Below are 22,481 nucleotides of genomic sequence, written 5' to 3'. Positions count from 1 at the left end.
AAACAGACAAAGTGGACAGGTCACCCTCCTCAAAGGAATAAAACTAAACTCAATTTTGGTGAACAGCTTCCAGAAAGGATTCACAGCTCAGATAAGAAATTCAGTCTAATCCATTAATTCGAACAAATTATACTTACCTAGTAAGAAACAGATGCCATCTTACACACAAATAATCTGCTCAAATACTCAAGCACCACACTCTGCATCTCCATTTCGGTCCAGCTTGGCTCAAGCAGCTCCCTGATGAACTGATTATTCCTATTTTATACACGTATGGCTCCCCTTCAATTAAGGACACTTGATATTACTAAAGGCCATTTCCAGTGGTAGGTGCTACCAGTGCCTAAGCATCTTGCTGGAAGCACTTGGCTCTCTCTTCAGATTTTGTTTTCTGGCTCTTCTAGATAGGAGCTCCAGGAAAAGGAAATTTTGAAAAGGCCATGAAAAGACAGATGGCTTCAGCAAACTAGTGAGTCTCATTTTTATGCAGACTAAATCATACAATTATAATTCTTTACCATGATTAAAGTAGATGGGATATATTATACTAAATAAAAAAAAATTCCTTTTGTCAGCTTTTGTCCTTAACTGAAGGAAAGTAGAAAGTCTGTACTTTACTCCAAATTTTTTCATGTTGTCTTTTAAGTATTCTAAGGAATCTTTCATTACTAAAATTGAATGGATCTATGGGCAACTTGAGTCTCAAATTAGCACAGTAAATTAATTTAGTCCATAAGATGTCAGGGATAAGAGATTACTTACGATGAGATGTTTGTCTTTGCATGCTCCTGTATAAGTTCTCCTTTGGGGTTAACTGTAAATATCCTGTTTAAAGAAACTCCCACCTGTTTGTATGAATAAACATCCTAAAAAGAAAAGAAAAAAAGAGAAATCATGATTCTACCTTTGCACAATAATGTTTATTCTTGCTGGAATATATTACACAAAAGAACATATTCACACAGTATTGGTACTAAATTTACTTAATTCCTGCGTACCTGAAATTCTCCATTATGTTACAAATGACGTAAATCTAACAAAATGCTCATCAAACTCACAATTTGCTGCTAGGCAGAGTTTGCCACTTCAGTTTAAACTATTCATCAGTTTAAACTATTAATCAAAATCATGTTCATTTTTTTCAGTAACTTTCCTTTGACATAACAATAACATTCAATAAAAAACTAGGGATATTTGGTGTAAAAGCATTAGCACCTTCTGTTTGGTTTTTTTTCAGAGAGTATTTCATTTCTTGAGTGCATTGTACTGAGTATCTACTGTACAGAGATTAAAATGTAACTGACACATAAACCAGCAATTGTTTTTTAACAAAAAGGTCACAAAAGGAAGTCGTAACAAATGTGTCTACATTAAAACCCCTGGAAACATCTCTTAGCTCCTGAATTCAGATTTGTGCCATGCTCCATGTCAGAGCAAGAGGAAAAGAAGGGAAAGCAAGAAATATATGGCAAAATAGAAGCAGTGAACCCCAGCAGATATCAGAGATGCAACTAAGGGAAGTACAATTAGAAGTAATAATTACTAATGTCTAAGAAATCCAGATTGCTAAGGAAAGCAATAGGTTTTGATCTGTTCTGAAGAAAAGCTTGACAAAACCAAAGATGAAAATATCTCCCAGAAGATCAGAGTAAAAATAACCTTCCATTTTGCTAAAATAAATCATAGTTTTAAAAGCCAAGGTGGTGAAAAAAACTGGAATATTAATGAAGATACAGAGATTATTTTTATATCTACATTGTAAACACTTGTTCAGTTAATTTTTTTGGAACAAAGTGAACAGCAGTCACTTCAAGAATTTAGCAATCTGGCAGCCCATGCACTGTCTACACCTGTCAGACCCATAAGTACAAGAATTTCCCTGAGTTTGTTCTTGGAAAAATTAAAAAAACCTAAAAGCAAAAACAAAACAAGCAGAGCAGAAAATTGAGAAAGCTATGATCCTGATTTTCACAAAGCCAGTGCCACATCACATACCTGAAGCCTGTGCACTGGCAGCAATCAGAGAAATGAGTTATCAGCAATTACTTTAGAAACATTAACTTAGTGTTTTACTTGACATTTTATTTAAATATGCATGAAAATAATGATTCTATTTTATTTCCCAGAGGTTCAAAAAATGGAACTGGAAATAGATTCATCCATAATAAAAAAATCACAATAGTTTTTAAAAACTTATTTCAGAATCATATGTTTAAAGGTACCTTGATTACGGAAATTAAGCTGAGTGTGATATAACAATTTAATATAGCAAGGGGACAGTGAGGACCTCCTGTCACCAAAATGCTTTTAAAGAAGGGATAATGACGTGCCACGGTTCCCACCTCTGCCCTAGCTCCTGGGACTGTTTCCTTATGCATTCCTAGATGTATAAAATTATTCTTTGGCCTAGGGCAGGAGCCAGAGCCATCTATGGCCCAAAGATACAGTTTCCAAATAGGTGACAGAGACCTATCTTCCCTCTCCACGTCAAACTTATCACTTTCCATACAAGTAGAAGCTTTTGGCTTCAATGAAACATCTAAGGTCTTTTGAGTGTACTTAGGGTCTGAAGTGTAAGTCCCACCAATATTGACCTGAAATATTTGTTATCTGCCCACAGGTATCTCACTGACACTGTATTTGTGTGGATTAAAAATAGGTCAGTGTTTCACCACAATCTTACCTGCCAGCTTATGCAGATCTAACATAGTTACTTTGCTGCTCTTCCATCTCTGCTTGCAGCGTTTTTGAAGAAGAACCTTTATATTTTCCTCAGTACAGGGCCTAATAAAATATTCTAAATTCTCATTTACAGTTTCTAGGTTCTAATGTCACAGAACCATGAAATAGCAGCAAACTTTCTGTTCTCTGCAATAGAAATAAATTGAGCTATTACTTACAGCAGGTCTGTTTCCAAAAGCAGCATAAAAGGGTTCTGTGTTAGGATAAAACAAATTTTTGATGTCTGTCAAACACTGAACTTTAAATTTTTCTGGCTTCTTTTCTATGACCTCCCTGAAATGATATAAAAGGGAAGCTGAATAAGTACATATGAAATACAGAACAAAACATTTTATTTTCTTTATTCAATGTTTTTATGTAGCTGGATACTGATACAGAGCACCCACTCTTCTCTTATTTCCTTTGGAAGTCAGAGTGCCCATGAAGACAAAATAGCATTCCCAAGTTTGCATAACGGGCACAGTAAATAAATTCAAGGGAACTTCTATTGAAACCTACATTGCAAAGATGGCTACTGAGCAAGGATGGTGGATTACAAGGAGTAGCTGCTGAATCAAGCCCTCTGAGGCATAAACTGCCATCAAGTAAACTGCTTCCTGCAAACTGCAGAATGATTCAGAGGTTAGATTAGATTATATTAGCCCTCACTGCGTATAGCACCTTTTTTTAATTTTATTTTTAAAAGGACTGCGATCACCATATGTGCTAGTAGCAACTCAGCCTGTTAAGATACTTCTACAGTCAGGGTCCTCTATCAGTGCTAATTAACAAAAGTTAAGGAATAAGGCAATCTTCTATTTCTCTTCAGTTGCTCCTTACAGAATATAAAATTCATTAATGAACAGAGTAGTTATCTCATCCCTGGGCAAAAGCCCTTTCACAACAGCTTCTCTTGGCAAGAAGACTGAGCAGGTGGCAGAGTCTGGAGTTCCCATAACATAGGAAGATGCCAGCATGACACAAAAGCGCTTAAGAAGCTCAGAATCCCAGATCCTAGCACCAACACATATGTCAAGGAAGATGTGAATAGTACAGAAGGTTCATAGGAGTAAAACAGCCCTTTGGAACAGGAGATCCATATATAAATCAAAGCCTGAGAATGTGCAGCAGACAAACTCATCTTTCCTCAGTCTCACATCCACCTGACCTCAAACCTACAATAATTAGATCTATGGATAACAATGAAGTAATTTATTGTCCACACACCACAGCAGTTACAACAGTGTACACTGAAAGATGGGCATTCTTTAGTCTAAACAAGATACCAAAAATAGTATCACTTTCAATGTATTTCTAGATATGAGGAGCATAAGCTAACAGTAACTACCCTTTCAATGCATTTATTATTTAATCAGTCTGAGAAGTGCACAGTAATACCTCCACGGTTTCTTATATTTAGAACATGACTGGTAAGACTGCCTGTAGCATGTCACTCAATCAGGAGAACCTCTGAACAACCTTCCATTAAAAATTCTAATGAAATATATCCTGTCACAGCAGCTTTTAACTTAGCTTAAAATATTTTCAGTAATCACTTGACATGCTTCACTGAATTAGAAAGAAGTTATGATATTCATAATCTGTGCTATTCTTATTCACTTATTGCAGTTCAACGCCTAGAAAAGATAACACTGTCCACACTGAATTCCACAGTGCAGTCAGGCATGTAAAAAGTTCATTTCATTTTCACATGAATTTCTTCAAAACCCACTAAGAAATAATCTCACACAAAAATATATTTAGGCCAACTGGAACACCTTACAGACCAAGACAAGAAGGATTGCTATTAAAATGTCCACATTTCTCCTATAGCTAAATATTAACACACCATATTAAACACATGAAGTCACCAAGCAGTACTTGTTGGTAAACAGAGAACATAGATATGCCTCAATATACATCTAAGACAAACTAAGCAAACAATCTATTCATTATCTACTGAATTTTGGTCTTTCTCCAACAAAATTTCTTCCTAGAGAAGTTCTGCACCAATATGTAAGAAAAAAAAATTATAAATTATTTCAAGCACTCCCATTTAAAAAAGTTGAGAATTCAGTCTCCACCAACCTTACAGTTTCTTTCTGCATAAAAGTGAAATTGCATTACCTGTGAAGAGCTGAGAACAGGCTGCTTGGACTCAGCAGCACTGGCCCCTGAGGCAGCACAGTTCCTCGTTCATTGACCCAGTGCAAGTATCCTCTGGTCATGCCTGCCATTCCAATAGCACGTGCTGAGCAGTACAAAAACTTATATCCATTTCTGTGAGCAGATACAAAAGAAGAAACTACTGTAAAAATAAAGCAGGTATTTAAGTATTAATAATTTTGGGGCTTACATGAATCAAGTCATGACTATTAAACAGACTTACATTTAATGTAACTTGATTTAAATGGAATAAAAACATTTATGCCAGAAATCTGGATAATTAAAACCTATCTAGTTTCACTGCATTTTATGATTGCATCAAAAGAGGCTCTTCTCTTCTCATGACTTATGACTGCTTATGGTTTCCTATCCACTCCTGCATGGTAGAACCATTATCCTTAGAATTAACTGAAATGACATCTATGAGTAGGAAAACACTTGGCATAGAACACATAATGGTGTATAGGCCTTTGCTGTATGAAGAGTGTTGCACTCCTGCCTCTTGGGCCTCTGCAAAAACAGACTAGTCTATGTGCAGCAGTAACATATTACTTCAAGTTGAAACGAATTTGAACTTCAAAATACAGTATGAGAAGTAATGCTTGACAGTGAAGTAAGTTTTGGCAGAAGTCACAGGTTCTGTTCATGATAGAACACAGTCCTATCTGATATTAGTTCAACTTAATAGCAGTTTACTTTCCAATTCCTATAAGGAAATTACTGTTCATAAAATACAGAAATATTGTATTCAGTGCACGCATGGTCATTAGATCCAACTACTGAACATTTATATGGTGTTCAGCTGTAATATCCAGCCACTACATAATTAACTCAGTAATTTGAAAACCAACATGACTCAAATCTATTTTTTCCCCTATGTTTATGATCACCAAAGCCCTAGCAACTGACAGTGCTGGCAGGCACAGAAATAACAACTGCAATTAAAAAAATTAATTAACATTTTCACCAAACGTAATGCAGAGGTTATACACAGAACTCAGCATGTGAATTCCCAAGCTGTCCTGTCTTTTCTGTGTACATGTATGTTTACACACAGACAAGTGTCTCTGGTATAATTGGATTTCACAGTCCATAATTTATAATTCATCATCTATGTAAAACAAAAAGCAATAAATGAACCTCAGCATAACCCCAGTACACAGAACAAATCAGATTAACTAGGAGGACAGTTGTGATGTGTACCAGAGGCTCTTCAAACATTTCTGGTAATTTGAATATATAAGAAAAGTTGATTTAATGCAATAAAAGAAAACAGTAATCAGTATTCCTCCTTGTAAAAATTAAAATCAGATACTTTATCTGATCCCATTCAGACATCAATTGATTTATCCTCATTTCCTTTTATCTCTCAATGGGTAATTACAGAACTCACCATACTCTGTCTTTGATCTTCCAGTGCACACAATGGCTTGGCTACATTGTAAAATGTATCAAGGGAACCAACAGTGCACCTACACTTTTGCACTAGCCTTGCTCACCTAGAAGCATTACCACACATCACCCCATGTGAGCTGGTACAGTCACATGGTACTCCTGTTCATATTCATCAGAGGAAACATCCCCATTTTTTTGGAACATATTGCTCTAGGTAATACCCAGATACTCCCCTTGTTAATGACATTAACTGCCCTAAAGCACAGTTGATATACTGTTGCCCAGTATTTCTTCAATAACTAATGGGAAAAAAATTTTTTTTTCTAAACATGGTTATATCTCAAGTGTCCTGAGCTACTTTTTGAAGATGCCCTCTTTTTCCATGGATTACAGAGAATATAAAAGCCACACCTAAACATGATGGATCCAATCCTTTACCCCCTCCAGTGGCATGGAAAGTATTTATCACTGTGGGCCAATCAGTGCAGGTCAATTACTAGGCCATAGTACAACAACTCCCACTGGTGTTGCCAAGTTAAAGCCTTTTCCTTAGGCTATTCACAGCATATGCCTTACTGATTTTCAGTAACTTTAAATTGTACTTTAAGCAATGTTTACTTATCACCTACTCTCAAAAATAACCAATGAGACAAAAATATTTTAAGACTAATCCTTCCTAGCATTTTGATTTAACAATGGAACAGTAACAAACACTTGTATACAGAAATAACAAAATAAATTGTATAATCATCAGTAGTAAAAAAGTTGCATGCTGCAACTGCATAATTTGTTCAAATTACTACAGCCTTTGGAACTGTCTGTAGGTATCTGTTTGGGATGGTTGGAAGAGCAATCACTGCTCATAAATAGGGGGCTTTTGCTTTGGGTATCACAAAGCAGGTTTTGCTCTGGATATCATGCAGCAGGTGCTTACACTGTGTAAGCATCACTGAAGTGACAAGATATTGATGAAATTGTTACCCTTAGAGGTTAAGAGAAACCTAGAGAAATTTTAATTTTTATGTGCAAATAAATAAACAAGCCACAGATACATGAACAGAATTACTGAATACTCACTGGCTCACTTTATGGTACAGCTTCGCAATCCCTTGGTGTGTCCAGTCTTTGCCAAGAGTTGGCAAAATATGGCCTAAAGTATCTGACCTGAATAAAGCGAAAACAATATAACTGAACTGAAAAAAACCCAACACTTATAGTAACAGTTGAGGATAATACAAACCCCACTAGCTTACTTAGGTAGCAGCAAAAGAAAATAAGGTTTTCTGTAAGGTACTGATTGTAATCAGAGGATTATTTTATTACCCTTTCTTTTCAGACAGGTTGATATGCTCATCCTTGGCCACATTGTTTTAATTACTCTAGTACCAAGACAGATAAGCTTGTACATAGCTTGTACATAACTTGTACATAGGCCATCAATCAGACATGTAGGAGGCCACCAGTACTAAGCATACCTTTTGAGGTTTGCCTTAACTGTTTTCTAAATAAACCAAATATAAGGGAAGTTTACGGGAAATTGAGAGTGTGAGATAAGTCACATTCTAGCTTACTCCAGACTTCTCCACATAGAGCCAGGAGTTGGTCACATATGAAGTATTTTGAAATATTTATTACGGTTTCAACATACTTCCTGCTTTATATGAGAAAATAATTTACAGTATAATAACAAATGGTACAAATAGACACAATGCTTGACTAAGCATTGTACAGATACACAGCAAGAAGTCCACACCCTGAATATCTCACATCGTAGAGGGAAAGACATTGGGCAGTGGCTTAGGGTGGATTTGCACTGGTATTGTAAGGTGAATTAATGAAGTAACTCTGCGTGGCTCAACAACAGAGTGAAGAATAGATCCCACTAACTTTACTGAAGATTAAAAAACAAAACAAGAAGTTTGCACCAAAAAAGGAGTTTGCAATACAATGGATAAATCACAGAAGAGAGTTTCGGTTTAAATCAAGTATTTTAATTCCTTCCAGATTATTCTTGGAAATTATTTTTCCTCATTCCTTTCTCTGATTAGATAAAGCTAGGTTTCATTTGAAATACATTGATTTAAAAACAAAATCTAAGCATTTCACTTAAAAAGACAATGTTTTTGTGTTTCCCCTGTTCCACACACAATTGTTTTCCCCAGTGTTAAAAGACTAAATAAAAATCAATGAGTCAGTGAATTTTGGTCACTCCAAAATTCTGGTTTTTTACCCAAAGTAATAACCTGAAACTTTCCATCAGATTCTAATTCTGACATGGATTCTGGAGTCTTGTCTTCTAAATAATACTAATGCCTCTCAGTGGAATGCCCCAGTAATGCCTTCTAAAACAAAAATTCACATGTTTCTTCTTTTTAATGTAGCAAGTGCACTTCATAAGTGCGATGCAGCAAAATGGTTAGGATTTTGCAGAAAGTCCTCCAATACTGTTGTAAATACTACCATTAAACACCAATAGGTGACAAATAATAGGAACATATGGCACGTGTCTTTATTAAATATAAGAATTCAGCTAAGGATTCTTGCATTGTTTGATAGCCAAATTCAAAAAAAAAAAATAAACACCCTCAAAAAACACTGGAATGTAATGATGCTTTGACTCAAAATTCCCTGTTAATTACTTTTTCCTTTATCTGCAAGGACAAGTTGTCCTAGACTAAAGTCTCTCCCTGTTCATGAACTCACCGTGTGATTGTTCCATCAATGTCAGAAATAACAACTTTATCATCCCAGTTCCATAGGTAAATGGTGCCTTCGCAGCGGCAAGTGCCTTGATACTGTGTTGTAACACTAAAGGTCACATCATTGGGGCCGTTCTTGAGCTTTAAGCTTTTCTGAAAGACATTATCATCAAGATGATCAACAAACTGAGCATGTGAAATGGGCACAGTGCAAACACAAAGCCACAGATGATCATTGCCTCGGTCACACTGAATCTTATTGCTTTCAGCAGAGCTATGGTCTAAATAACATCATCAGAGGTTTGTCCTCTGTTGGGTATATTAGGCACTGACATACAGAACAGAACAAAGCAAATAAAGAAAAAAAATCTGTTCCAAAATCAGGTATATTTTAAAAAAAATAAAATCCCCAAATGTTCACCTCTTTCATAAAATAATCCACCACTCTCACCCATATCCTTCACTCTCCCACTTTGCTGACCTTCACTGTTTCCTGTGTTACTCAGTAACATGCTGAACAAGAGAGTACTGATTTGACTCTATTTGTGGACCTACCTGTTCATTTTCCCAAAACTTGTAGGAATTTAATACTCTAAGTGTATCTTTTTCTTAGTTATCTTTCACTGTAATTTTTCAATTAGTAAAAAAGTGAAAAGGAGGTGGGAATGAAGAATAACTGATGGGTAACTGATCAGTCTCACCCACTGTTTCATCAAGAAAACAATTTAAGAGCAGTTTTAGTTTCAGCTAATTTCTGCAAGGTTTCTGAAACTGAAACGTACGAATATATTTATGCCACCCCTGCTTTCTGTTTGCTATAGAAGATTACCAACACATCCCATCTATCTCTTGGGAAAAATTCTATATTTCTTACAAATTATCCAGGCAGTGAGGGATGGGCTGCTTAATGCTGTACACTCTGAGAGCTGTTTAATGCTGTACACCCTGTGGGCTTCCTTCAAAAAACTGACTGGCTGTAGATAAGATGACAAAAAGTATTTCCCTAAAGTAGCCCATTTTTCCAGATCGAGTTGAAATGTAGAGAACACAAAACTGAAACACTTTTGTCACCATTAGTCAAAACACCTCTGTCATAGAGGAAACGGCTTCAAAACAATTAATAGTCTGGCCTCATAGTAAATTCACAAGAACCTCTTATAGAAGTTACTAACAGAAAATTGTATTTATGCAAAATGTGACTGTTTGCCTATGAATGAGAGGAAAAGAAAGGAGAAAAGGAAAAAAAGAAAAAAGAGAGGCTTGTGGGTTAACGTATACACACCATATATACTACAAAAAATGACGTGGCTCCAGTACACTTTTACACAGGTGAAAAATACATACTTTGGAATTTAATTTTGACATTTTTCTAAATGAGATCCCACCTCTGAATGCCAGCACTTGCTGCAAGGAACAACATTCACGCTTAATATATAAAAGAGAAAGGGAAAGTTGATTTTTTTTTTTTTTAAATGTAAAAAGAGAGGGAATTAAATGGAAGACAAGAGAGGTAATTAAGCTTTGCAAGCCTGAATAACTGTGTGGTTCATGTTGCATTAGAAATGACATTTAGGACAAGGATGTAAAATTAACTCACAAGCTGGTCAGAAGTGAGTCGAAGTGATTTTTTGTAACTGACTCCAGACAATAATGAGAGATGACTGGAGTTGGTTTGCAATGACGCAAGATTTTGTTTGGCAGCTCTAGGGTCTTCATCGCTTGAAGAAGATTCATCTTTTATTCTGGAACATTGCACACACAGAAAATGATGTTATCATGTCAGTAAATGCATCTCAGTATCCATTAAAAATGCATTAACAGTGAGTCACCAAATACAGTCCTAGATTCTCTGCTTCCAAGTACTGTCTCACAGGAGGTCATTCACATTATGGTTTTGAATATATCAATGAAGCACTGAATTTTCATTCAGGCATGTTCCCCATTATTCATAGTTGCATTTCTCTAGCCATTCACTTATTTTCACTACTTAAATTTAACAAATATAAATTAATGTGCTGCATTGACACAAGAATCTCATAGTGCTAAAAAAAAATAATACCCACCAGATACTATAACAAAAATCCTCTGTTCTCAGGAGAAGAGAGATGCATTTGTTACTCTGGTTTTCTCTTCCTCCTTCTCTCCTTCCCCAAAGAATTTAAAAATTTATAAAAAAAGAAAAGCAGAGGGTGGAGATTTTATTATAGAAAGTAACTTATCTTTCTCTTTCATTGACTGAGTTCAGCTCACTGGATTATTCTTTTCCAGAATTTTCAGGATTATCCCATTCAGGATACAATGATGAAAAGTCATAAAACCTGATCCCCCTCACACTATTCTGTTTAAATATGCATTGGTATAGGTTGGGTCTTTTTTTTCTTGTACAAACATTTTTAGAGATTTGTTAAGGGTCTTTTTCTTCAGAGAAAAGGTTTGCACCAAAAAAATCTATCACTATAGGCAGAAGTTAAAATACTCTTTCAAATCCCACAAATCTTGTCTTTAAAACAAACAGCATTTGACCTGTTATTTCAATCACACCTGGATGTTGTTTAATGTTAGGAGGTCTTGGCCTGGTAACAAGGTACTGTATGTCATGACTAGTAACATTTAAAAGCCTATTTTATCTTTTGTGACATCTCATCTCAAAAGCTTTTCTCAACATCCCACTTGTCACATTTTGCTTGCAAAGAGTAAATTTCTAATAACAGACTTCCAAGGCCAGTTAAAATTTAAACAAAGAACACCAATTTCAGAATCTAGTCTGCTTGAAGTCTTAATCCCACTTTAAAGCTTATCTTTAAACAACCATGTAAGAAACAGACCTAAATGTCATGCGCCATTCCTAAAAGCAAAATCAGCCTTCCTGATTTATTCCATGGCTCTCAATCTCAGAGAGGCAACAGAGACAACAATCTCCTACAGAATGAAGAATCTTCCTTCCAGCCCACTCACCTGGATTGCAGCTGCTGACCACCAGGAAGAACAACAGCTAATGACTTTTTGTTTCAGAAAGGTGATCCCCAAACTTAACATAATGAGAACATCTAAATCTGACCCTTTTCAACTGTAAGTGCAGACAGCACATAGATGAGCTGTCTTTACATTACATTAAGATATGTATGCACAGAAAAGGGGCAAGGTAGGAGAGTTGTTCCTGGATAATTCATCCCTCCAAAGAAAGTTAAAGATCATCTTATGGAAACCTCCTAAAAGTGAGATTCTGGCTATACAGTGTGATTCATTTGGACCACAAGAAGGAAGACTCCTTCAATCCTTGAAAGAAGTAACAGAAAACATGGTTATTACCTGTGAAAAACACTCTGGAAAGTCTTAGGCACCTGAACTTCCCAAAATATGCAGGGACAACTTAAGTGGTCAGGCCATAAATCCAAGTAAATTGAAAATTTTAGCAACTGGGACCTGACAAAAACATGGGTTCATCTATGACATTCCCTTGAAATGGGAATGTGTGCCACAGAGCTGCCAGCCAAACTACAGAAATGCCACAGTGCACCCACGCAGTCTGCAACCCTGCCATAGGCAGTCCTCCTATCTGCACTAACCTGGTGCAGTGAGTAACAAATTGAACTTATTTCACTGAGACAGTATTTCTTTGATCAAAATATACAAGATGCTTTCACTTTTAAAAGCTAACTCTTGCTTATTTGAGGTACAGATAATTTTGGGGGTACCTGTTTGCCCTGCTCATCTGCGAAGAGTCTTCTGTAAGTCCACTCTCACTCATACCTTGCTCTGGCTTTGTTTCCTGTAAAAACACAAGTATGAGTTGCTAGGCATATCCTGTTGAGCAGAAAGCAAATGTTTTTAGAAAAACACTTGAAAATCAAATTCTGTCGTATACAAACTTGGTAAAAATCAACATGTTTGTTTCCTTTGCTTGTAGACAAAGTAAAATCTCATGGTTTCTTAAAGACTGTAGGCTGTACAAAGACCTAAAAAATGCAAATATAAAACCCAGAGGATAATTAAGATTTAGTTTTGCATGGAAGAAGTAGAGGAATATCAGATTTCACATCTAGTGCTGTTGAAGTTCTGGGATCAACTCCATAACTACTCAATTCATACACCTCAAATAGCTAGCTTTCACCTGAAAAAGCAAAGTATGACTGGAGATAGAAAAAAATGTGATTACCCTTTCATAGTATTATTAAAATTTTTAATTCAATAAAACTTTCCAAACTGCTCTTACCTTGTGTAGAAACTGAACACCATGATTGTCGTTCCACAAGATTTTTAAGTAGTGAATAGTTCCACAACTCAAGAGATAAGCAAATACTTCCAGAGGTAAATTCTACAAACTTCAAACAACTATAAAACTAAAATCTCATGCTCTGAAGCCCATACCCACAGATCAGTATAATGGTTATTTCATACAAGGCTAAAGAAGTTCCTGACTGAGGCATAACCATAAAATTGCATTAGAAGTCATTTTCTCCCCTCAAGTACTAACGTTTCAGTAGAATAAATTAATATGAAGAGGTTTTATTAGACAACTTTAAAGATTAAATATGTCTAGACAGGAGATCAATATTTCATATAAAAGCTTTGGTTTTTTTCAATGTTCTTTAATGTTCATCCATGGCTTTAAGACTGTTACCACAAACTTTTAATGCTCTGAAAAGAAACTCCAGAAGACTTTCAATCTAATATATATAGTCAGTTTTCCATCTTAGGTTTTGCTGAATTTTACAGTTCACACTACTCATAAATATGTCTGCTCCTCAACTATCAAAAGAAAACTGCAGAAAGGTAGGTAGTCTGCATGAAAATATTAAATTCGTGGCACAACTCTTTGACTCTAGGTTCCCAAAAAGAGATGGAGTAGATTAGATAATAATGCCTCAGATTCGTTTCTGAAAATAAAGGTAGAACCAAAACTCTTCTGTCAAAAGTTCCAGGTAGGGTCTGATCCAAAGCTTTCTGAAGTCAAAAGAAATCAGACTCCAGACCATGTTTAAACATCCCTTAATGCATATATCCTCAGTCAAATTGAATACTGAGATACTCTCTGAAGTAAAGTTCTGAGGGATGAATATGGAAATACCCAGCCTTCCCACTGCAACCAGAAGGAACTCTTGCTTGCTTCTTAAACTTACCTCTTTAATAGTGCTGTTCCTCCCTCGCCATGAAAACCACCACCTTCCACCTTTTTTGGGCATCTTGTCCCTCATTATAGATTCCACAGTTGCCTGTGATAAATGTATGGTAACATAAAAAAGGCCGAAAACAAAGGACAACCTGATATATGTAAATGAAAAAGTGCCAAACACACAATTTTAACTGATAATAAATAGAATAAAAGTAAACATACTGTCTGTGGACCATAAATTTTACTAAAGCAAAATCTAATGGTATCCAGAGCTGCTCTGAAGTAACTTAAGCATGAATACTTATGGTATATTTAAAAGGAAAATGAAAAAGAAACCAAATCAAAGAAGAAAAAAAAGCATAAAGAGATATTAGTATAATGTCTAGAATGGAGAACCTACTGTTTTTAAGTTATTTAGTATTTACATGTTAAAAAAAAAAAAAAAAAGAAAAATATCACTTCCTGAAGGAGCTGTCATGCAAAACAGTAAAAAAACTGACATGCAAGATGGCTATTCTCATTTAAAAATAACTGCAAAGTGCACGATTAATCACCGGTTTAGAAAAAAAGAAAAGACATCAGTAGCTTTTATGACTTTGGTATGATGCTGTGAATTTGACTGACAATGCTAGAATTGTTTTTTTTATAAACCAGGGCTACTTTTCATTGGTTCTACATACTAGACACAAGTAGAGAAGTTTCCTTCAATCCCCATAATGACTGAAGCCTTATGCATTGCAACAAGGAGAGCCGAATTCTTTAGGCCACAGAGATGCAAAAGATGGAAAGGGAAAATATTATAGCAAAGGTGGCCACAGGGTTTGGTACGCCCTGGAACAGCTTAGCCACTGCCTTTCTGAGATGACAGGTTCCACTGTAAGCAAAGTCACCAAAAGAAAGCTGTGATGTTCATTAGTGATTTTTTAAAAATTGAAAAAAAATTCTAAGAACTCTTAGCAATTAAGAGAGGAGGCTGCACTCAGCTGATGTGTGGGACAATGCACCCCTTTGCTCAGTTTTTCCATAGGTTCCCTTCACTGTATTATTTAAAGTATGTGAGGACAAAAAAGAAATTGCAGAGGAATAAAGTTGAGCAAATGACAGCTTTTTAAACAAAATAACAAAAACAGGGAGTAGATGGAGCTACTGAGAATGGAATGTCACCACTGAGAACAACAATTTAAAGCTACAATTTAAAGATGTTCTCAAACATATCAACAACTTGACGCAGATGTCCTATTGATTTTTAGTGAGAGAATTCACATGCTTAAAATTAGACATGCATTTATGTGTATTTTGCAGAACATGAGTGGGTTTTTTTTGTAAAAAGTTCAATTTTCAATCACTTCACAGTGTCCGCTTTAATAAAGTACCTTAGTATTTCAATACCTTAGTTTCATAACTACAGCAAATCAAAACCCTAAACAACAAGTCATGACGAAAACCAATAGGATGACTGGTAGCATAAATGAATAATTTTAATTTCAGAGGTACAGTTCAACCAAGTAAACCTTCCCAATAACACAAGCTGTTCCAAATATAAATACCAGTTTCTCCACTAAACTTAAAATTGCACTGTCTAGAAAGTTATCAGCCTTCAGAATATACATTAACCACTAAAAAAAAAACATGAACACATTGAATTTCACACTCATAGAAGATTTTTCTCAAACACTAACATGGGCCAACATAATTTATGTTTACAATCCATATTAATGAAGTAAAAAATGAAGTTTTCCTTTTTCAAAATAGTTGTCATTGGCTGGCAAGCAAACAATATTCAAAAACCAAACTTAGTCCAGCTTATTTAGCCCTTACCATAGGCTAGATGAACGTTTATATGTGGATAGATAGCACTGTGTTCTCTTGTACAACAACCCTCTTCCCTCCCTTAATCAATGGCATAAATTCACAACTCCTCTTCTTACCAATCTTCATGTTCAATCTCACCTTTGGCAAAGGTTTCTGGAATGCCTGCATTGCCAGCAGAAGGGGACCAGCTGTTGTCCAGTTATAGTACCTGGGCACACAAGAGACAATTACTGCATTTTGTAATCCCAATTCACAATCTACTTCGTATTTATCACCTGGCAGATTAAAGCCATGAAGCACAGGTCAAACTCTGGCCTGCACTAGTAATAACAGAGCCATCTTATTCCACAGGTATTTATGGCATATACTTTTCAGGGTATGTAAGAGAAGCTAGACACTTGATTAGAAAGCATATTTGTCACACATGCCTCAAGTCATCATAGAATTACAGAATGGGTTGGAAGAGACCTTAAAGATCATCTAATTCCAACTCACCTGCTAAGGGCAGGGACACCTTCCAATAGACCAGTTGCTCAGGGCCCCTTGCCTTGAACACTTCCAGGGATGGTGCATTCAACACTTCTCTGGGCAACCTGTTCCAGTGACTCACAGTAAAGAATTCCTCCTAACATCTAAACTAAATCTTTCCTCTTTTAGTTTAAAACTGTTCCCCCTTATCCTATCACTATCAGCCCATGTAAAAAGTTGCTCTCCTTTTTTCTAAGCTCCCTTGAAGCACAAAAAAGCTGCAATGAAGTCTCCCCAGAGCCTTCTCTTCTCCAGGATGAGCAACCCCACCCCTGTCATACTGTCTTCACAGGAGAGGTGTTCCAGCCCTCTGATCACACCTTTGTGTCCCTCCTTCAGACTTGCTCAAACGGGTCCATGTCCGTCCATGGGGACGCAGACCTGGACACAGCACTGCAGGTGGGGTCTCACTAGAGCAGAGTAGAGGGGCAGAATCACCTCCCTTGACCTGCTGGCTACGCTGCTTTCTACGCAGCACAGGATATAGTTGGCCTTCTGGGCTGTGAACACACACTGTTGGCTCACATCCAGCTCTTCATTCACCAGAACCCCCAAGTCCTTCCCCGCAGGGCTGCTCTCACTAAGTTCATCTCCCAGTCTGGGATTGCTGTGATCCAGTCACAGCACCTTGCATTTGAACTTGTTGAATTTCATGAGGTTCTCAAGGGCCCATTTCTCAAGTTTGTCCAGGTCCCTCTCCATGGCATCCCCCCCTTCTGTTGATTCAAATGCACTACTCAGTTTGGTCATCTGCAAACTTGCTGGAGGTGTGCTCGATCTCATAGTCTGTCATTAATAAAGATACTGAAGAGCACCCGTGCCAAGATAGAGCCCTGAGAAACACTGCTCATTATCACCCCCCACCTGGACACAGAGCCACTGAGCACAACTCTGGGGCAACCATCCATCCAGCTAATGTCCTTACTATACCTCATTATCACAGCATTGAGCCACATTTTTTACAAGTTTTTCAGTTTTTCCATCCAGGAACTACATAAAAGTCAAGTGCTGTAGTCTGCAGGATGTCAAGCTTCTGCTATTACATGTTGAACAGGGGTCAACTCTTGTTACAGACAGTAGGACAATTACAGTATCCATTGTCTAGGGAAGCTGAAGCTCACACAGCATTCAGAGAATACGACAGTAAGATCCTCACTAAGTACTCTTTTATTCCCAACACATTCAGTAAGCAGGTAAATACTACCATCAAATTCAAACGACTCTGTCAGGAAAGCAGGAAATGACTCACCTCAGAGCACAGAGAGGGTCAGGTATGAGGCCATAACATACACAATACAAACTATCACCTGGTATATGAGATTTGCACAGGCAATGTCTGTGACTAAGGGCAGCCAAAGCACAATGCCATGGTATCTCCTCTATCCTCTAACACTGTTTGCCAGGTGCAAGAAGTTTTTAAGTTAAAGAATCCTTCAAATAGCTGCATCTGCATCTGGCATAGACTACAGTACTGCCCTGCTGCTGGTAATATAAACATGAAATAATCTTAGCCTTGCAGAAATGTAAGTCTCATACTCAATGGTTGAAGTTTGACAAGTCTTGAAAAGCAATGCCTCCATAGAGGCCTATTAGCAAAATATTCAGTATATACAAAAAAGTACTGGGTACTGAGTGACTGCAAGCAGACTGACATATCCCTGCAAATATTAATTATTCAAACTTGCTCAGGGCAAGCCTTAGCAAGTTCATATCATATTTAATTTTTACTCTGTCAATTGAGTGTGAATACTATTAGCATTTAATAGCAGCTTCTTGAAATTCAAATTGTGTCAGTTAGCTGTAACAGGTCATCTGAAACTGCTCTTTACTTTCAATTTAATGGAGGAAAGGTAACTCAAAGTGCCTGAATTCACCAGGGAGTTGAATCTTTCTGGATGAATCCAAGGTACAGACATTCAAAACCTGTTTTTCAGCTATGGCTAAACTGATTTAGTGCACTGAAGTGCCACAGAAGTGTCTTTGTTACAACAGTATTTTTTTTTCTGAAATATACTTACTTATTTCCAATCTTCACCACAAGGTTAGGGTCATCAATGATAGCAGGATTGTCCACAAACTGCTGATATGTCACTGCATGTTCTAAGAATTCTTCTGCAGGGGAAAAAGTTACATTTATAAAGTATGCATTTACAGATGCCTAGGATGAGCCAACCTAAACCTCTTAGCATCTCTCAGGCACATTAGTTTCACACTCATTATGAGGGTGCTGAGATTTAACTGCAATATGGAAGCAAGTTGTTCAGAGACTCTCAGAAGATGCTGAGGGTTTCTTTGTCTGCTGCTGGGCGTCCTTCCTGTTCAACATACAATTTAAGTGAAGGCTCAGGGATGTAATTGTGAGGGAGGAAAATCTCCTTTTAGAAAAGTTATGTAATTTACAAGTGATTCAGATAACAATATGACTCCAATAAATCACAGTATATTTGAAATGTTTTAATACAAAGCTTCTGAGCAGCAAGCAGTGTAGCATTAGGCTCATATGATTTTATGATGCCACAATACTGTAGAAAGTGTAAGTCTCACCACATTTATCTTCTCCTTATGCCACTGGAAGTGTAAGGAACAGAGTATTGTAAGTGATGTATCTAAAAGTTACACAAGAAATCGGAGTTCGCACAGGAACTCAGGTTAAACTTTCCAACTCTCTCCCCTCATGTCCCCATTTACAGACCACCACTAACACTATTGTGATACAAAACATAGCACTATCAGGACATAAAAATACCAATAAAATACTTTCAAACATTTTTGTATGTAGTGGATTATTGAAACATGTAAAAATAGTAAATTCTATATAAGTCTACTATTCTAAGCATGACAAGTTCTAGATAACTGATTATTTTACATGACCAGTATTTATCTTCTCAACACATTTTTGAGCACAGCCACAGGAGGGCTCTGCAGCCTCAGGCTTCAATGCTCAAACCTGGCTGCCAGCAAATGCCTGCAATTCAGAAAGGCATTCTGTACCTTTGGTTATCTCTTTGTTGTCAGTAAGGCCTCCACAGAGAGAAATGGCAATGGAGGGCAAATCCCGAATTCCATCCGAGGTGCTTTCGGCTCCACTGTCAACACCTGAGCTCCCAACAGACTGAGGAGAGTGGCTGTCTGACCGCGGCCCCGTGTCGTTTGTGCTCTTGCTTTGGACATTATCCCCACTGGAAAAGAGAAATCGGTAATTCAGTCTTCATGTATTCCTTCTCAAATTCACTCCCTTCAACAAGCACTGTATACATTTGATGCTAAAATTAAGATTTAAAAAGAAAGGAAAAAAAAGAAAGAAAAAATTCGTGCAAATTTTACAGCAAAACAGAACAAACATAGGCCTCGTGTAACCTCAAATATTAGATTGCTTCTACTTCCTTGCTTAAACTAGGCACATGTAATTCTAGCTTCACTTATTTACAAGAGATAGGAAAAATAAGACAAACTGTACAATCTTAGTAGACAAAATAATGCTACTGTAAGCAGAGTTTATACTAGTAGAACTATTCACACATGGGAACAAGAATAAACATATTAGTTTATTACTTAATTTATATTAATTATATAAACTGATAGCTAAAACCAAACAAAAATGTGTATGTTTGTGTATTTATATGTCATGTATCTATAAATAAAACACTCTACATATAAACTACCAGGATTAAAATTTTAAGAAACAATACATCATTATGCCCACTTGAAATTATTTTTTTAGATGAGATAATTATTACAAAATGCAAGCTCATCAAACTCTGCTTTTCACTCCAGATTTATAAGAATGCATTTAAGAATTTTTCAATCTGACATTTTCTCCATATAACTAATCTTTTTCCATTTTATTGAAATGCTGATATTGCAACACCTAACTTTAGGCAAGCAAATAAGAAAAATAAAATACACAAGCTACTTTAGTTATTGCTCAATGACTTTAGTCAAATGGCTAGAGTATGATGTGGAAAGAGGAGCTATAAATGTTACAAGAGGATCTAATAAAGATCAGAATGAGCTGGAAATCATATGCTCAGGGTGCAACATTTCCACATATAACTCTGACATGCATCTTCCAGAGATTATTTTCTTACATTCATATTTATAGGTGATCACCCACAGTAGAGCAACACTAGAGCAACAATTTTCTGCTAATACTGTTAACAGTAAGATATGTTCTTCATGGTAATAAGCCAGGACATGGGGATAAATATATCCCAAAGCCAACTCTCTCCAAGGACATGTGAGTAACACTCACAAACATCAGTGTATATTACATAATGATCTACAATCAATATATGATGCTTAACTGACCAAACCAGAAAACAAGCTGCAAGCACACTTCTCAGGCTCAAATGCAGCACCCTCCAAAAGCTCTAATATTCCTCTCTACAGAGTTTTATTTACCTTCTACCATCATCTCTGCCTGGACTCTGAAAAAGAGGTCTTATCTGGTTGGCAACGAGTTTGATGTAAATATGGAAAGTGACAAGAGCTCTTTAAAAAAGTAAAATATAAGAAGAGAACTTATACTTCTTAGGGAAATAAAGTGCAGCAACTTCTGGATCCATGTCAGTGAGGTCATCTAAATAGACACCATCAGCACCAAGATGCCGGCTTCGTTTGTCTGTAAAGAACAGCACAAATCAGCCTATCAATTAATATTTTTTGAGTAACAATCCAGAGCTGTTATTACTGTTTAACTATTCACTTTAAGATTAAGAAACCAGACAAGTTATAACAATTTGTGAACTGTATTTGTACAAAATGGTACTGCCAAAAATTTCAAAACAAGTTGTTCAAACTATGAATACACAAACTGGGACAGCAGAGCACTAATTTTGAGACATGCCGAAGACTCCCTATGCCAGACAAGATCACTTAGAATCAGAAGTCTGCAGGAAAACAGCAAGAGGAAAACCTTTTAAGTATTTGCATAGGCCTACTGTCACAGTATTGCAGTCAGAGCATTTAATCTCCTAAACCTAATCTTTAACCCCTCCTTGCAAAAGGGAAGTAACAGATTAAACTATAGTCACTAACACACTATAACTGGCTTATTATGGAGACAACTCACTGCTGAGCACATACTACTGATGTGTTGTCTGTGCACATGCACTGTTGTAGGGGACAAAACAACACTCTTAAGCCTGTCACAGGACCAACATACAGAGCCATCACTGTCTGTTGTTGCTAGCACATCTAGACAAGTAACCACTGTGGGGCCAAAAACTAATCTGGAATTCATTCTCAGATGCACAACTTCTCACTATCCCAATTTTTCAACACCAAACATCAGAAAAGTAATCAGAAAACAGTTATACAAATACTGAATAGTAAGCAGAGTAACATCAGTTTTTTTGGGTTTCAGAGACAGTGGAGTGCATGGGGAAGAAGCTAAGAAACTTGAATGTTTACTGATTAAAAAGCAGCTGCACAAGCTAGGCTTATATAGAACTTATGTAAATATAGAATGAGTGCTCTAAACCAGATAATTTGTAAGAAAATAAATTTCATGTGAAGATTGGATGTGAAGATAGGTTGGATATTAGGAAGAAGTTCTTTACAGAGAGAGTGATCAGGCATTGGAATGGCCTGCCCGGGAAGGTGGTGGATTCACCCTCCCTGGAGGTTTTTAAGACAAGGCTGGATGTGGCACTGGGTGCCATGATCTAAGTGGGGTTGGATCAGGGGTTGGACTTGATGATCTCAGAGGTCTCTTCCAATCCAGTTAATTCTATGATTCTATGACTGTAACACTTGTGACAAAATATCATTAATATAGAGCCCAGAAATTAGGAAGTAGAAAAGTAGATGGAGTTATATTTCACATATTCAGGACAGGATATTTACTACACAGAACTCAATAAGCTCATGTGAAACAAAATCACCTCATTTTAAGGCAAATCTGTTGTTTGTGCAAAAGACATACTACAATGTTTTACTAGAGCAGAGTTTCCACAGTTACCACCAACATATAACTCAGGTGAACCAGCAGATCTACAGTGCTGATCTACAGAGTGAAACCCCTGAATCTATCACACATGAGTGAA

General features: G+C 36.7%; 1 protein-coding gene across 3 annotated transcripts in view; it reads right to left on the bottom strand.

Annotated features, from left to right (window-relative positions):
- LPIN1 (lipin 1) overlaps nucleotides 1-22,481 on the bottom strand; it is a 55,241-nt gene that overhangs the window by 3,607 nt on the left and 29,153 nt on the right. For 2 of the 3 annotated variants that reach the window (XM_050315283.1, XM_050315281.1), the window contains 12 exons: nucleotides 20,962-21,055; nucleotides 19,426-19,613; nucleotides 18,453-18,546; nucleotides 16,045-16,114; nucleotides 14,102-14,194; nucleotides 12,677-12,750; nucleotides 10,579-10,723; nucleotides 8,986-9,134; nucleotides 7,360-7,446; nucleotides 4,849-5,001; nucleotides 2,901-3,015; nucleotides 763-866 (listed from right to left, as the gene is read on the bottom strand). In XM_050315283.1, coding sequence (XP_050171240.1) covers nucleotides 763-866; nucleotides 2,901-3,015; nucleotides 4,849-5,001; nucleotides 7,360-7,446; nucleotides 8,986-9,134; nucleotides 10,579-10,723; nucleotides 12,677-12,750; nucleotides 14,102-14,194; nucleotides 16,045-16,114; nucleotides 18,453-18,546; nucleotides 19,426-19,613; nucleotides 20,962-21,055 — 1,366 coding nt within the window. Of the gene's footprint in view, nucleotides 1-762; nucleotides 867-2,900; nucleotides 3,016-4,848; nucleotides 5,002-7,359; nucleotides 7,447-8,985; nucleotides 9,135-10,578; nucleotides 10,724-12,676; nucleotides 12,751-14,101; nucleotides 14,195-14,316; nucleotides 14,395-16,044; nucleotides 16,115-18,452; nucleotides 18,547-19,425; nucleotides 19,614-20,961; nucleotides 21,056-22,481 lie in introns of all 3 variants that reach the window. The other variant, XM_050315282.1, reaches the window with a different exon arrangement.

Source organism: Myiozetetes cayanensis, unplaced genomic scaffold (genome assembly GCF_022539395.1).
Source record: "Myiozetetes cayanensis isolate MyiCay16 unplaced genomic scaffold, myiCay2020 scf2-11, whole genome shotgun sequence".
Classification (NCBI taxonomy): domain Eukaryota; kingdom Metazoa; phylum Chordata; class Aves; order Passeriformes; family Tyrannidae; genus Myiozetetes; species Myiozetetes cayanensis.
The sequence above is the reverse complement of the archived record's forward strand: the minus strand, read 5'-3'. Positions and strand labels throughout refer to the sequence as shown.